This window comes from Sinocyclocheilus grahami, unplaced genomic scaffold (genome assembly GCF_001515645.1).
Source record: "Sinocyclocheilus grahami isolate Dianchi unplaced genomic scaffold, SAMN03320097.WGS_v1.1 scaffold530.1, whole genome shotgun sequence".
Lineage (NCBI taxonomy): Eukaryota > Metazoa > Chordata > Actinopteri > Cypriniformes > Cyprinidae > Sinocyclocheilus > Sinocyclocheilus grahami.
The window spans coordinates 826,100-840,277 of NW_015505709.1; the positions used below are offsets into that span (position 1 = coordinate 826,100).

The 14,178-nt window shown below is 36.9% G+C and overlaps 1 protein-coding gene and 2 non-coding genes across 4 annotated transcripts in view; 1 reads left to right on the top strand and 2 right to left on the bottom strand.

The window, feature by feature from the left end:
• Nucleotides 1-522: 522 nt before the first annotated feature.
• On the bottom strand, nt 523-595 carry trnat-ugu (transfer RNA threonine (anticodon UGU)). The gene has a single exon. It is a non-coding gene; the product is annotated as a tRNA-Thr (tRNA).
• A 285-nt stretch (nt 596-880) lies between these two features.
• trnat-ugu (transfer RNA threonine (anticodon UGU)) lies at nt 881-953 on the bottom strand. Its single transcript has one exon. It is a non-coding gene; the product is annotated as a tRNA-Thr (tRNA).
• Nucleotides 954-2,675: 1,722 nt separating this feature from the next.
• LOC107555299 (coiled-coil domain-containing protein 85C-B) overlaps nt 2,676-14,178 on the top strand; it is a 45,803-nt gene continuing 34,300 nt past the window's right edge. For both annotated transcript variants that reach the window (XM_016238054.1, XM_016238055.1), the window contains exon 1: nt 2,676-3,921. In XM_016238054.1, the coding sequence (XP_016093540.1) occupies nt 3,222-3,921 (700 nt within the window). In that variant the 5' untranslated portion in view covers nt 2,676-3,221. The remainder of the gene's footprint in view (nt 3,922-14,178) is intronic.

Consider the following 14,178-nt stretch of genomic DNA (forward strand, 5'->3'; position numbering starts at 1 on the left):
TTCCATTTTGGTTGAAGGCAGGTGAACCTACCTGCTGCATTTTTATAGTGCTTAAACCTGATTGGTGTGTTTACAATTTAGCAATCATGTGTTTGTGCACCTGGTGGCTGTGTTTAACAGATTGGCTCATAGGTGTGGTAATTTGACAGTCAGTGCTTTGGAATTGCAAGGAAGTGACATCATGATATACTTGTGTGTCTGATGTACACAAGTGTGTTTAGTGTTTTGCAAATCACTGTGTGTAATGTTTTGCAAATAGTGTGAAGCTGACAATGTGCTTACAGTTGTGCAAATCTAGCCTTGTGTTTTGCTCCTTGAGTGTAAGGTTTTGCTAATTGTTGGAAAAGTTTAATGTTAGTGTGTAAGCAATCGTAAAAAACTGTAAAATATAAAAGCTGGGTTGGTGTCCTTTTTCTCTCAAAATACAGTATTTCTTATTGGTATTATGTGAAAATGTAACATTTCTTTACTATGGTGCACAGATAATATATTATAAACATGTCTGAAGAAAAAACTCCTGCTAGGCCCCAGCGAGGATCGAACTCGCGACCCCTGGTTTACAAGACCAGTGCTCTAACCACTGAGCTATGGAGCCAGTCGCGACACCAAGCGTGGTTAAAATATCTGACAATGTGCTTACAGTTGTGCAAATCTAGCCTTGTGTTTTGCTCCTTGAGTGTAAGGTTTTGCTAATTGTTGGAAAAGTTTAATGTTAGTGTGTAAGCAATCGTAAAAAACTGTAAAATATAAAAGCTGGGTTGGTGTCCTTTTTCTCTCAAAATACAGTATTTCTTATTGGTATTATGTGAAAATGTAACATTTCTTTACTATGGTGCACAGATAATATATTATAAACATGTCTGAAGAAAAAACTCCTGCTAGGCCCCAGCGAGGATCGAACTCGCGACCCCTGGTTTACAAGACCAGTGCTCTAACCACTGAGCTATGGAGCCAGTCGCGACACTGAGCGTGGTTAAAATACTTAATCGTAGTTTCCAGCACTTCCTTTTGCGTTATGTACCAAAAAAGAATGTAACAATTAACTTTTTTATATATAAAACTTTTTTGTATACATTTTTTAAAATATAAAATATAAGACTTAATTGAGATCGACCCCCAAGGTTAAGGTATTCAAGTAAAATATTAAAAAAGAAAAGATTTTATGAACCAGCCAACCTAAAATTATGTTTTTACGGATTGTTAGTCGATGGTTTCGTCGCCACGAATAGCCTTTAAGTAATACCCGGATGGAATTTTTTGTCCACTAGAGGGCGACGTTCACCAACAAAAGTTCTGCAGTAGTATAAAGTATTTTTGTTGTCTAAACCAGTGGTTCCCAACCCTGGTCCTGGAGACACCCCAGCACTGCACGTTTTGCATGTCTCCTTAATCAAACACACCTGATTCAGATCATCAGCTCATTAGTAGAGACTCCAAGACCTGAAATTGGTGTGTCAGAGAAAAGAGACATGCAAAATGTGCAGTGTTGGGGTGCCTCAAGGACCAGGGTTGGGAACCACTGGTTTAAACCACGTCAAGCTCGGCTCCACGACAGCCACTGTCCTGCAGAGTGTTGTTCCAACCAGCTGCAAAACACCTGCCCGTTCTAGTAATCCTGAAGATCTTGATTAGCTCTAAACGGTTATGGTCGAAACAAAAAGTTTTATTATTATTATTATTGTTGTTGATTTATTATTATTATTATTCTGGTTTTAAATACATTTTAACAATTACTCAATAATGCCATGTTAAGGTCTTACTAAAATTGAAACATATGTGACTATTGGTTTGAAACCATACTATGTTCTCGTTTATTGAAGTGAATGCTACATTTGCCAACATTTAATAATAAATATTTAATACAATATTTTTGTTGTATAGAACATAGAAGCATGAGATTGGACCCAAACATAGATGAATATCTCTGAACATGTTAATAGCCTTCAAAATAACTGATACAGGGTTTTTTGTTTTTTTTAATAATGTAAATCTGCAGATAATATATTTTTTAAAAGTCGATTTTTTTTATTTTATGTGAATTTTACTTTTCAGTTTTATTCTAGGTTAAAATAGTCTTAAATGTCCTGAAATAAACATCTGGTCTGACCAAGGTGATCTGATACTTGTATGTGTGATTTTTTTTGTTACATTTTTATTTGTTTGAACGTTTCCTGTGAACCAAATCGTGCCATTTTTCACTTTTTAGCGAAAAAGTTGTAGGGCTTGGAATGTAAAATATCTCTGGTAGCCATCTGCTCCTCTCTCACTTTACATTATAAACAAATATAGGTTGGTCTTTAAATGTGTGGTGTAATAATGTAAAATTACATTACACTGACTTTCCATGGTTTACTCTTTCTGGTCACTTAAAAATAAATGAATGAATCAATTAATCAATGAATAGTGTGTAGTTTGGGTGGGAAAGTGAATATAATTGCCAGAATTTTCAAATTCTGACAAATAAACTTTCAACACTAACATAAAAAAAAATTTGGGGAAAGTAATTATAATTAAATTAAATATGAATTAATAATTGTATTATAATTGAAATGGCTATTATAATCTATATTTTAAAAACAGAATTAAAGCTAGTCAGTCTGTTTGTGGGAATGAGGTGCTGTCTCTTTAAGAGGGCAGATCCTGCCTTTTGCCTCTCATCTCTGAACCTGCTCAGATCCGCTCGGATCATTTGACTCCAGTCCAGCGGAACCGAGCCCGACCCGAGACCCTGAACACGGACGCACGTGAGGAGTTATACGGCAAACCCCTTCTGATCTGATCTTTGGAGCTTCCGATGAATTTAAACGTGAATGCAGGCGTGTTTTTAATGAAGGCGGTGTTTATGGTTGTTCTTTTTTGAAATATTGCTCCTGAAACCTGTAAGATCACGCGTGTCTAAAGGATTTTTTTTTTCTTGAGAAAAACATCGATTCATTTACAACGATGCTCGTGGATTTGTATGTCACGCATATTTTAGGAAATATTAATACACGCATGACTGCGAAGCTATCGGTAAGAGAGGCGTTAATAAAGGTGAAGGTTTGAAAATTAATTTGTCAGGAATACAAATCATACTCTTCCATTTTAAAAGGATCACGTAAATATTTATATAATCTAATACATTAATCTGTTGTTATATTGCGTTTTTCTGGGATTGAATATAGCACTATGTTAGATCTGTGTTGAATATTTAACCCTAAGACTGTTCCTCTGTGAGAGTCATGATGGCAACACATTGTCCTAATGATGACCTGAGCAAGATCTCCGATGATGAACTGGTCAGATGGAGCAAAGAGGACTTGATCAAGAGACTGAGAAGGGCTGACAGTGAGAAGATGAACCTAATGCTGGAGCATGGGAACATGATGAAGGACGTCAACCGCAGTCTGCAGGTGCACCTCCATGAGATCCGTAATCTAAAGGAGATCAACCAGAAACTGCAAGACGATACCCAGGAGCTCAGGGAGCTCTGCTGCTTTCTCGATGATGATCGGCAGAAAGGTAAGAAGCTGTCTCGGGAATGGCAGAGGTTTGGGAGGTATACGGCCAGCTCCGTGTGGAAGGAGGTGAGCACCTATCAGCAGAAACTCAAGGAGCTGGAAGGCAACCAGGAAAACGTCCTCCGGGAGAATGCAGAACTAAAGGAGATCATCCTCATGTTGGATGAAGATAGGAATGGCGCCGGATCTAGGAGCTCTATAGACAGCCAGTCCAGTCTGAGCAACCTGAATGGAGGTTCGAGCATTGTCAGAGATGTTGGCGATGGGAGCAGTACCTCCAGCGGTGGAAGTGCTGGCAGCCCAGACCATCATCATAATCATATACACAAGACTGTAGAAACCAAGATTGGCACAATAAGACGCTCTATGGATGATCTCTCGGCTCCACGTCATCACAGGAGCATCCCCAATGGACTCAATGGTGAGTATAGATGACCGTTTTTGCCGCCGTCATTGTTTAAAACTGGAAACGTTTTAAACTTCAAAATTGGAGTTTTGTGGCTTTTAATGCGTTTCTTTACGTTTTAAGGGCATGCATATATTAGTACGCTCTTAAAAAGTTGACTAAAATAATTTGTATCAGATATACACATTTAAAGAGATAGCTCACCCCAAAAAAAATAAAATAAATTGCTGTTAATGTACTCACTCTCAGGCCATCCAAGATATAGGTGACTATTTTCTTCAGTAGAACAGCAAAGAAGATTTTTAGCTGAACGGTCCTTAATGATTCATAAAATGCAAGTCAGTGGCTGCCGTCACTTTGAGAGTCAAAAAAGCATATTAGACAACATAAAATTACTGGTTCAGATAACTGATTGACCAGTTTTGTTTACATAACCGTATAATAAGATAACATATATGCAATTATATTATTAAAACACCCAATAATTATGTGAAACGTGGGTGTTTTACAATGTCTAAAGCGTATAAAATGAATAAGCTAGTCTTAAACAACTCTCCTTTTTACAAAAATCTTGAGAAACCATAACTTTCATTTCGCCCCTTCATTCAAGTATTGGTTCACATACTCGTATCAGCAGCTCATCAGTAACTGGAGCGCTGAAAGAGTTGAAAGGATAATATGCCAGTATCTTGGCTTTTTTAGAGTCGGAGTGACTGTCGAACACGTCCGAAAGTGAGTTTTGATTTGAGTAACTTGTAGATCTCTGCTGCTCGAGCTACGAACTGTTTCAGATGGTTCAGTCCGATTTGGTGAACTAGTTCATTCAGTTTACTAAAAAGAACCAGTTCAAATGAATGGTTCATTCACGAACCGGACATCATTTCTTGCACAGACCGATCGTTTCGCTTCATAAGACTTGAATATATCATTAGGAGCCGCAGGTATTAATTGTGTATTGCCTGATATGCTATTTTTGGCTCTCAAAGTGACAGTAGCCGTTGGCTTTTTGTGACATTTTATTAATCACCATGGTTTCAGCTAAAAATCAGCTTTACTGTGCTGTGTGAAATCTGTTTTATTATCCATTTCATGGGGTTTTTAACAGAATTGCTCGTCATCAGTCTACTAATCGTTCATATGTTTGAGATTGGAGGTTTAAGCAGTTTTAAGATGCTCCAGTGAAACCACAGTTAATAACACTTAGAACAGCGAAATGGAAGTCTTGATTTCAAAGAGTTATTTAATTAATGCTAAGATTATAAGGGTAATCATTTTCGTATGTTTTCGTTTTAAGTTCTGTACATGATATGAAACTCAAAGAGCAAACTTGCAAAACAGCTTAGGTGAACTATGTACAAATGCAAATTATTATATTAATTGTATATACTTAACAGGTAACAGTAAACGTAAGAGTTTAGGTCTTACAGTATTACTGAAGATGCAGCTAATTACCCTAGTTGTAATTACCTAAATCACCTCAGATCAATAAAACAACAGTATTGCATGTCAATGTGGCCTTTGAGTGAAGGTCCCATGTTAATTGCTTTTACAAGTAAATCGTGTGAATGGATTTTGGATTTGCTGATGGTCTTTGTTTCTGCTGTGGAAGGGCTCATAAAAAGAAATCAGTGAATTCACCCTGTTCAAGCCATAAACACCCACATCAGCTGACTGTTTGATAACTAATGAAATGACATGTTAAGCCTGGCTTTAGCCGCACTTCAGCAGCACCAGGATTTCAGATGAAAGGACAGTATTGTGCTGCACACGGGCTCTCCTTGACTCTCAGACAACTGAAGATGCTTCCTGATGGGTTTGCTAGTTTTTGTCTTCGCAGTTGCGCAGTTTTAATATAGTATATATATGGCAATTGACAATGGTTTGAAAGCTTGTAATTTATAAAGAGTGACCTTAAACAGTGTTTAAAACATCAGCGATATTTATATATATATATGCATTATTTATTTGATTGATTGATTGCTATTATTAAGACTATTCGTTTTTTTGCATTGTAAAAATTAAGCAGATTTCCCCCAAATTTTCATCACCACAATGATAAATATAATTTTTTTTATATTTATACTTTAGGTATTTATACTTTCTATTATTTATTCTGTTGCACTTAAGACAGAACGTAGCTAGCATGTTGTAAGCTCTTGACATGTAACCATTTTAAGTTTAATGGTGCAACACAAAAATATCTAGTGTAAAAGTTATAAGTGCATGAGTTGTAACGTTGCTCCTTTACATTGTTACAGTTACGTTGTAACTTACGCACACTAATACAAAATTTGATGTAGAAACAATTTTCACTCGGCTAATAGCACATTAAATTAAATGTGAAATAGTATTTGCTTGTAAAACATGGTACAAAAATCTCAACCCAAGGCCAAAAATGATGATGGATGGATGGATGGATAGATAGATAGAAGGTGATAAGTGAGTAAAGTGGGACCTGCGGAGGTTTTTGCTGGAGACAACGGCTAGTGGTAAGGCAAACCGATTGGATGGGTTGGAGAGTGTGTGTGTGACTATGAGGTCCCCTGCTCTCTTTCCTCCTTAAGGGGTCTCATCAATCAGTCGAGCCGTTGGCCGTCCCAATGCACAGATGGTGCTGCGGTAATCATCAGAGACAGGTTCATATTTCATCGCAGTGTTCGATCCCAAGATGTGTTGCACAACTGCTCACAACTCTGTGGTTTCAAGAGTTGAACCTTAACACAGACAGGAAGTAGTGCTACATTGCTAGCATATTCTTACACTGGTTTCTGTGGGCTACATATCTGCAGTGATCTACATTTTGATTGTAATTCAAAAGTAAAACAAGATTCAACATGTGTTCTATTGATCTTTGTGCATATAAATCATATTTTATATGGTTTCAAATCCCCTCTCTCTCGCTCATATGTTCTACAGCGATGTGGCCCCTGTCTTTGTGTCGGTCAACCTGGACTTTTGTCAGTTTGGAAATCTTTAAATAATAGAGTGCTCCATTTTTAATTCTAAAATCCAGATGAGAATTGGTATTTCTGAACCATGGAGTCGAAATTAAATAATAAAATAGGTCTGTGGTTATCCTTTGGTTTTGAAACAGTCCCCAAACATGAATATTTGAAACCATTGTTTTGTTTAAAACATAATTTCTAAGCTTACATAAGGACTACAAATATCAAAGAAGTTTATGTACTTGACAAATTTGACAAATTAGTTGTAGGGATTATATTTTATGAAAAAAATAGAACCGTGAGATTATAAATTTTGGACCATAAGGGAACATGTATTAGGAAAGTAATTGTTTCTACTGAGTTTATGTTGATGTTTGTGATCAATGGTTGTGAAAACATGCCTAAGCCTAACCTTGCCTAAAATGCCTAAAATTTTACCATGATAACTATAGTTTTCATCAAAATATCAGTTATTGGAATTTCTGTTGCCCTTTCCCCTTTTCTGTTTATTAACTTGATTTATTTAATAATAACTTGATTTAATTAATAACATTTTATTTAATTATTTTCTTGTCTATTTTTATTGTTCTAATGTTATAGGCATATACTTGTTTTTTCTGGGTTGTTTAATTCATTGTTATTGTAAATTATCTATTTTAAGCCATTTCAAAATGTTAATAAATATAATGTTTAAAAAAAAAAGTTACTACAGTTATTGGCAGGGCGTGGGGGGGGGGGACTATGGGTGCTTTGTACCCATATATTTCGATATGAGCATAAAACAAAAAGACAGACCAAAGGTAGGAAATGGCAATGAGATGATGCTCATAGGGGGTATTATCTGGCCATGGGGGGTCCATCCGTCAATGAAGACAGACAATCTTGTTGTGTCTAGCCTGTTATTGGGTAACTTCTGAATGGATGTGGGAATCTGAATATCATTGGCTCATAGAATTGCCATGATAACACAATAGTCTTGGTCTCAAATCTGATTTCAGTTTAGAATTCACCAAAATTGAACCTGAACAGCAAGTAATTACCAGTGGATGACTGCATCTCTTAAATACCTAATGGTGTCCTACAACTTTAGAAATACTATTAGGGATGTACAAATAATCAAAAGCAAATATCCTGGTGTGGTTATAAAAATTCAAAATCTCAAAATAACTCAATGATTAATTATCCAAATGTTTATTATATTGCAGTTAAAATGCAGCTCTAGCAGCAATTTGGCAGTTAAGGAAATGGCAATGAGATGATGCTCATAGGGGGTATTATCTGGCCATGGGGGGTCCATCCGTAAATGAAGACAGACAATCTTGTTGTGTCTAGCCTGTTATTGGGTAACTTCTGAATGGATGTGGGAATCTGAATATCATTGGCTCATGGAATTGCCATGATAACACAATAGTCTTGGTCTCAAATCTGATTTCAGTTTAGAATTCACCAAAATTGAACATGAACAGCAAGTAATTACCAGTGGATGACTGCATCTCTTAAATACCTAATGGTGTCCTACAACTTTAGAAATACTATTAGGGATGTACAAATAATCAAAAGCAAATATCCTGGTGTGGTTATAAAAATTCAAAATCTCAAAATAACTCAATGATTAATTATCCAAATGTTTATTATATTGCAGTTAAAATGCAGCTCTAGCAGCAATTTGGCAGTTATCTGAGTCAATGTGTTATGACTAATGCTTGGTATTTTGGTTTATCCTCATAGGTTTGGTTTAATCCTAACAGGTGAAATTTGGCAAGTTTTATGTGGCATATGCCACATGATGGACTACTGTGCTAGGTACCCCAACAGAAGGGTCCCAAAAAAGTGGTACGGTATGGTTTGCTAATTTGGTACCATTCACATCTGGAAATGGAAATAATTGCGTACTGTGTTGTACTGAACCGTACCGCTCGGTGGAAACGAGGCTTATCTCTCAGTGGCCGTATGTTGCTGTTGCCTTGAGATACTTCATGAGGGGTGTTTTACCTAGTCTCAGTGAGTAGTAAAATCACTGAACACAGTGTAAGAATGCAATTACCCAATAAGGGTCAAAGTGAACCTGTTAAACTAACTCAGCCAGTTCTTCACAAGCTCGCAGATTGCGTCTAGTGTGATGACGCTGTATAACATTCATGGAATTTCAAATTCTAAACTTTAATATGGTGATCAGATCATTTTCGTCTTTTTATTCTTTTCTATTATTTTAAAGCAGAGCTATCCAATCCTGTTCCTAGAAGGCCACAATAAAGAAGGTGTTAGGTTTAACTGTAATTACACACACTTGATACAGCTTATCAAGGTCTTCAGAATCACTAGAAACTTCCAGCCAGGTGTACTGGAGCTATAAAAGAAGGTGGCCTTCCAAGAGGAAGGTAGGACACCCCTAAACTATTTGAAAAGTTCCCATATTGTATTGCCCTATAACTTGGCAGAGTTCTTTAGTCAGGTTTGTTCCTTTTCTTAAATATATTCTACAAGTTTAAAGGGTGTGCCACTCTGCTGACCAGCGTAGGAAGTGTTGCTTTTTAAAACTTGTTTTTCCTGTAGGCAAAAGACAGATGAATCACAACATGGTATTCTTAAACAAACCATCCTATGTGTTCTGTCACAGCATGTAGGACATTAGTGAATCCATGGCAGATTTAAAGGGCAAAGAAAATTCAACATGAGACCATATTCTACACTTTTTTTGTGGCAACAGTGGCAAGTCTTTCTTGCTTGTTTGGCCCAGGAGAGATTTGGCGCAAAGAGAGACTCTCAGCTGGCTTTAGTCAGACAGAAAGCAGCCTGTCACGAATTTCCACATTCCTTATTAAACAATAGTGAGTCCTTTCTAAAAAATAAAAAAAGAGCGAGAGACACGGATAAAACTCATACATTGAACCACACATGAGACGATACAAACTGAGATAGAGAATTTGTACTTTGGAGAGAAGTGTATAGTTTAAATAAACCATTGGTCTGCTCTCTCGATGAATGGTAAAGTAGTATGTCTGTAAATGTTCTGTGTGAAACTCTTAAGCTGGACAGCTGTCTTTGAGTGAGCAAAACTGAGCATTGAGTTCTCTATTATCATCTCTGAGTTCATATAGTGCACGTGTATAGTCCCCCAAAGTTGATGCTACAGAAACCTGTGTCTCACAGTCAGAACTGATGGTTCATAGTTTAAGAAGTTATAAATATTTGTATTGTTCTCGTATAAACTTGCACAAAATGTAAAAAAAAAACTTATTACCGGGGGGGTAGGGCTTTGGAATTTGCGATCTTGGTATCATGTTTTACAAGAAAAGATGATACATCTTTACACCTTTCACTTTCCAAGACTAAAACGGAAACTTTAATCCTTCTCTGGTTTAAGAAGTGATCTTTTAAAAGCAAAATATCGCCAACGATTTTTTCATTTCACTTGAAAACAAAACCCTGCCATCATCTCATCAGTGTTTATACTCTTTTCACGTGATTAGTGAAATCTGACTTCTGCTGAACTGTGTTGCAGCTCTACAGCATGTGTGGAGAAGAGCAGGCACTTTCAGCTTACAACTGTGGCATCCGTTGTCCAACTGAACTAAACCGTTTTTATTTCAATAAAAAGCAAAACGACAGTGGGGGCGGTACCACGGTGCGCAAGTAATGTAATCGGTGTACGGCCGAACACCGGGTAATACCAGTAACACCAACTACCGCACCAAGCCTAAAATGGAGTTGAATAGGTTCCTGTTGTTTGTTTTGCATGGTTTTTGAAGCGTCAACTTTGAGGGACCCATCCACTTGCATTATATGAGCTCAGAGAGATGGAGAGTTTTTCTAAAAATCTTTGTTTGCGGTCATGTGAAGAAAAGTCATACACATCTGGGACAGCATGAGAGTAAATAATGGGAAATTTTCACTTTTTTTATGGAGTAACCCTTGACGTGTTTAACTTTAACAAATGCATCTCAAGACCCAGTTGTTTTTGAACACATGAACATGTCCTCTTCTCCTGTCCCTAAAGAAACGCGTCTAATCGCATGTCAGGTGAATCCAAAGCCAGCCTTATTATTCTTATTCTGGTTGGTCTTATTCTGAAAACCAACTAGCCATTCAGGCTACTCACCTATTATCAATTGCAAAAATATATATAGGGTATATATAGTTTTGCATATCCCTATTTTTTAGAACTTCCACAAGCAGTATTTCACTTGAGCTTGTAGAGCCATTTGTAGCATTAATCTAAGCTTTGTCCAAGTGTGAATGCATTGATTATCTGTTTATTTATTGCTGCCTAATGAAATGCTGTGTAATGAAGTTGTTAATGAAGTGTCCAGGCGGCACAATGGCAGGGCACTAGCTGCTCCAAAGAGCACAATCAGCATTCCTATTCTGTTGACGTAAACTGTGACCTTCTTATTTTGACACTTAACTAAAGTGTCCCCAATGTCATCAGAGGCCAATTTGGAGGGAGATTTTCCTGTGAGCGTCAGCTGTTTCTGCAATCTGCCAGGAGAGCGTATTCTCCACACAGTGTGTCTTTCATTCACCTTTGACGTTTTGTCCCAGTGTCCCAGATGTTATTCTGATGACTTTGTCCAATTTGTGCCATGCAATTTCTGGACCTTTTTTCTTAACATCTGTATTATTTTCTTTCTAGAAAATGTTGTCTTTAACTTCATTAAGTGTTAATTTCGGGATTCATGAAATCGGTCATACTGTAAGTATCCTGCTTTCAACTTCATTCGTTCATCCCACATAGATAATTCCTACACTGTGTATCACCTAAATACGGAGTTCCTAAAGGAACATTGTGATAATAAAAATGAGATTGGAGGAATGATTTGAATGCTTTTGTGTTCTCTTGCAAAACTTCTGTGTTTGCTTGAACATTTGTGATGGAAATAAGATGAGGTGGGAAGAGAAAACTATATTTTAATGCTTTTACAAGTGAACACAATGTTTTTTGGTGACAGCGATACTTTCGCAAGAGAATGTAAAGTTTCTTGGGGGAACGCAATACTTTTGTGAGAGAATGTGATAATTATAATTTTCCTCTAATCTCTCTTTTTTTTCGTCCCATTAGTTAAAATCTTCATATATCCTCTTGCTTTTGAAGAATTGTGGGTCTGCCTGTTCATGTTGTCTAGAAATAATTGATCATCTGCACGCCTGAATGCACTGGGCATGTCTGCAGGCAGGAAAACTTTCTGAGCTGGGTTAAAAACCCAGTCCTCTTGTGAGGATGAGATTGGAGGAGTGTGTGCCCTCACCAGTGCAACAATGGTCTTATTTTAGCAGATCATGGGATTATGGACTTTTGCATACTTTGGAAATTTGCAGCGCTTTCTGCAAAACTGTGGAACCGCTGAATTGTTGAAAATTAATGCTCACCTTGCAATTCGGCCATGATTCAAATATATATATATTTTTTTTCAGTTTTCTTCCCTCTTCCCCTTTACTTAGATTTTCTTACCTCAGTGATTAAGCATCCTGCTTGGAAACAGGCCAAGCCACTGTTTATAGTTTCACCAAATTTTCTTGACCACTGCCTTGCTGTGGTTTTTGCTGTATTCAGTCTCCAGCAATCTGTTGATCTTATCTAAAAGCCAAGTGGTTTTACAAAGTGTATTCATGAAAGAACAGCATCTCTGAATGATTATGTTCTTAAGCTATCTTACACCGTTTGCTTCTGCTCTTAGGTGCTCTTAGGTCTTCGCGCCATGCAGCAACATTCCAGGAGCATTCCACGCATCAGGAGCTGTGACACAGACAGACCTTTATAAATCGCACAGACCTATACATAAATCTATCCTTTTTGTCTTGCAAGGAACATCCATATTAGCTTAGATGAAGCTGTTTATCATCAACTACTCAATCATTTGATTCTGTCCTCTTTGCAATAAGGTTCGGTTAAGATGCCTCTATTATGCCATTTTAAAGGTTCCTAATATTGTTTTGGGAGTCTCCAATAGGTTTACATGCATGCAAGGTCAAAAAACGCTTTGTTTTCTCAAAATATGCAATTAATATCATCTCATTTTCCAACGATTCTCAAACGATTCGTTCGAAGCAGTTCTAAGAGTCAGTCTCTCTAAACCTCTCCTTTCTGTGAGCCTATACTCGATACATTTAAATTTACGAATTTACTTTCACAGTGTAGGACACAGTGTCTTCTCGACCTGAGGTTAGCCACACAAACATATACAGTTGAGCGGGGTCAAGTTGTTCACGGCTGGACAATGTAGAATATAGGTGGGCATTATGCAAATGTGTTACCCAGTGACATTCGAATTACTGATGACTTGTCTAGGCTGTTCAGAGAGTCGAGTCGATTCTTTTTTCTTTTGAGAGACGATAACTTTATTTGTCTTGCACTTTACAACTTTGCAGACATTTACATTCACATACTTACACACTGCATGAAAGGGAATATTTGAAATGCTATAATAGGGGCACTTTAAATCTCTAAAAAGAAGATTATATCACAATTATTTTCAGTTCACAGGTAAATCCTTCAGAGTCATCTAGGGTTGGTATGTTTCTACTGTTTTGATGGAAAAAGTTCAAACTGGGACAATCTAAACCCTCTATTATTGCAGGATTTTGCCACAGATTTTATTTCACTTTGCAAGCACATAATGCATTTCTTTATTTTATTTGATCTGTTTTTATTTTTGTGAAAACCCATACTTAAGTTACATAACTGAGACACAACATGAAATATTTTTGTACTTTTAAAAATCACTATTGAGCATTTCAAATGAACTAGTGAATAATAAAAGGGTGGGGGGGGGAGAATTTTAAATAAGTCGTTGAAAATATTGTGCCAACTATACATTTAATTAACATTTCAAGTAAAATGTAATTAAAATATATATATATATATTTATCATATGTGTGCAAAAGAGGGTAAAGTACAAAAGAAAAAAGAGAAAAATCTGCGAACAAGTAATCAGAAGTCTGTTTTTTTTAAGCAGCTTTAGACAAGTAGCTTACAGACCAAGAAAGATCTGAGCAGATTAAGCTCTAGATGCATTTCTGGAATAAAGCGAAACCCTCCGGCATCAGTCTCCTGTTGCTAGGATACCATTTTTTGTGTTTTTGGAGTGTGTGCTATCCTCTCCTGTGTTAGTCACTTTGCTATTTTTTTACTTCAAAAGAGGTCAAGGCTTGTTTCAAAAATGCCATCAGTCCCTCATTCACCAATGAATGAATAGAACAACAGTTGTCTCGCAAACGAAAGTACATTTCTCGGTAGAAACAAGCCTGAAAATTGATACACAGCAACACTGCAGCACACGTCAGATGTCTTATCACAGAAACTGTCCTTACACCAGAGACACTGTCCCTG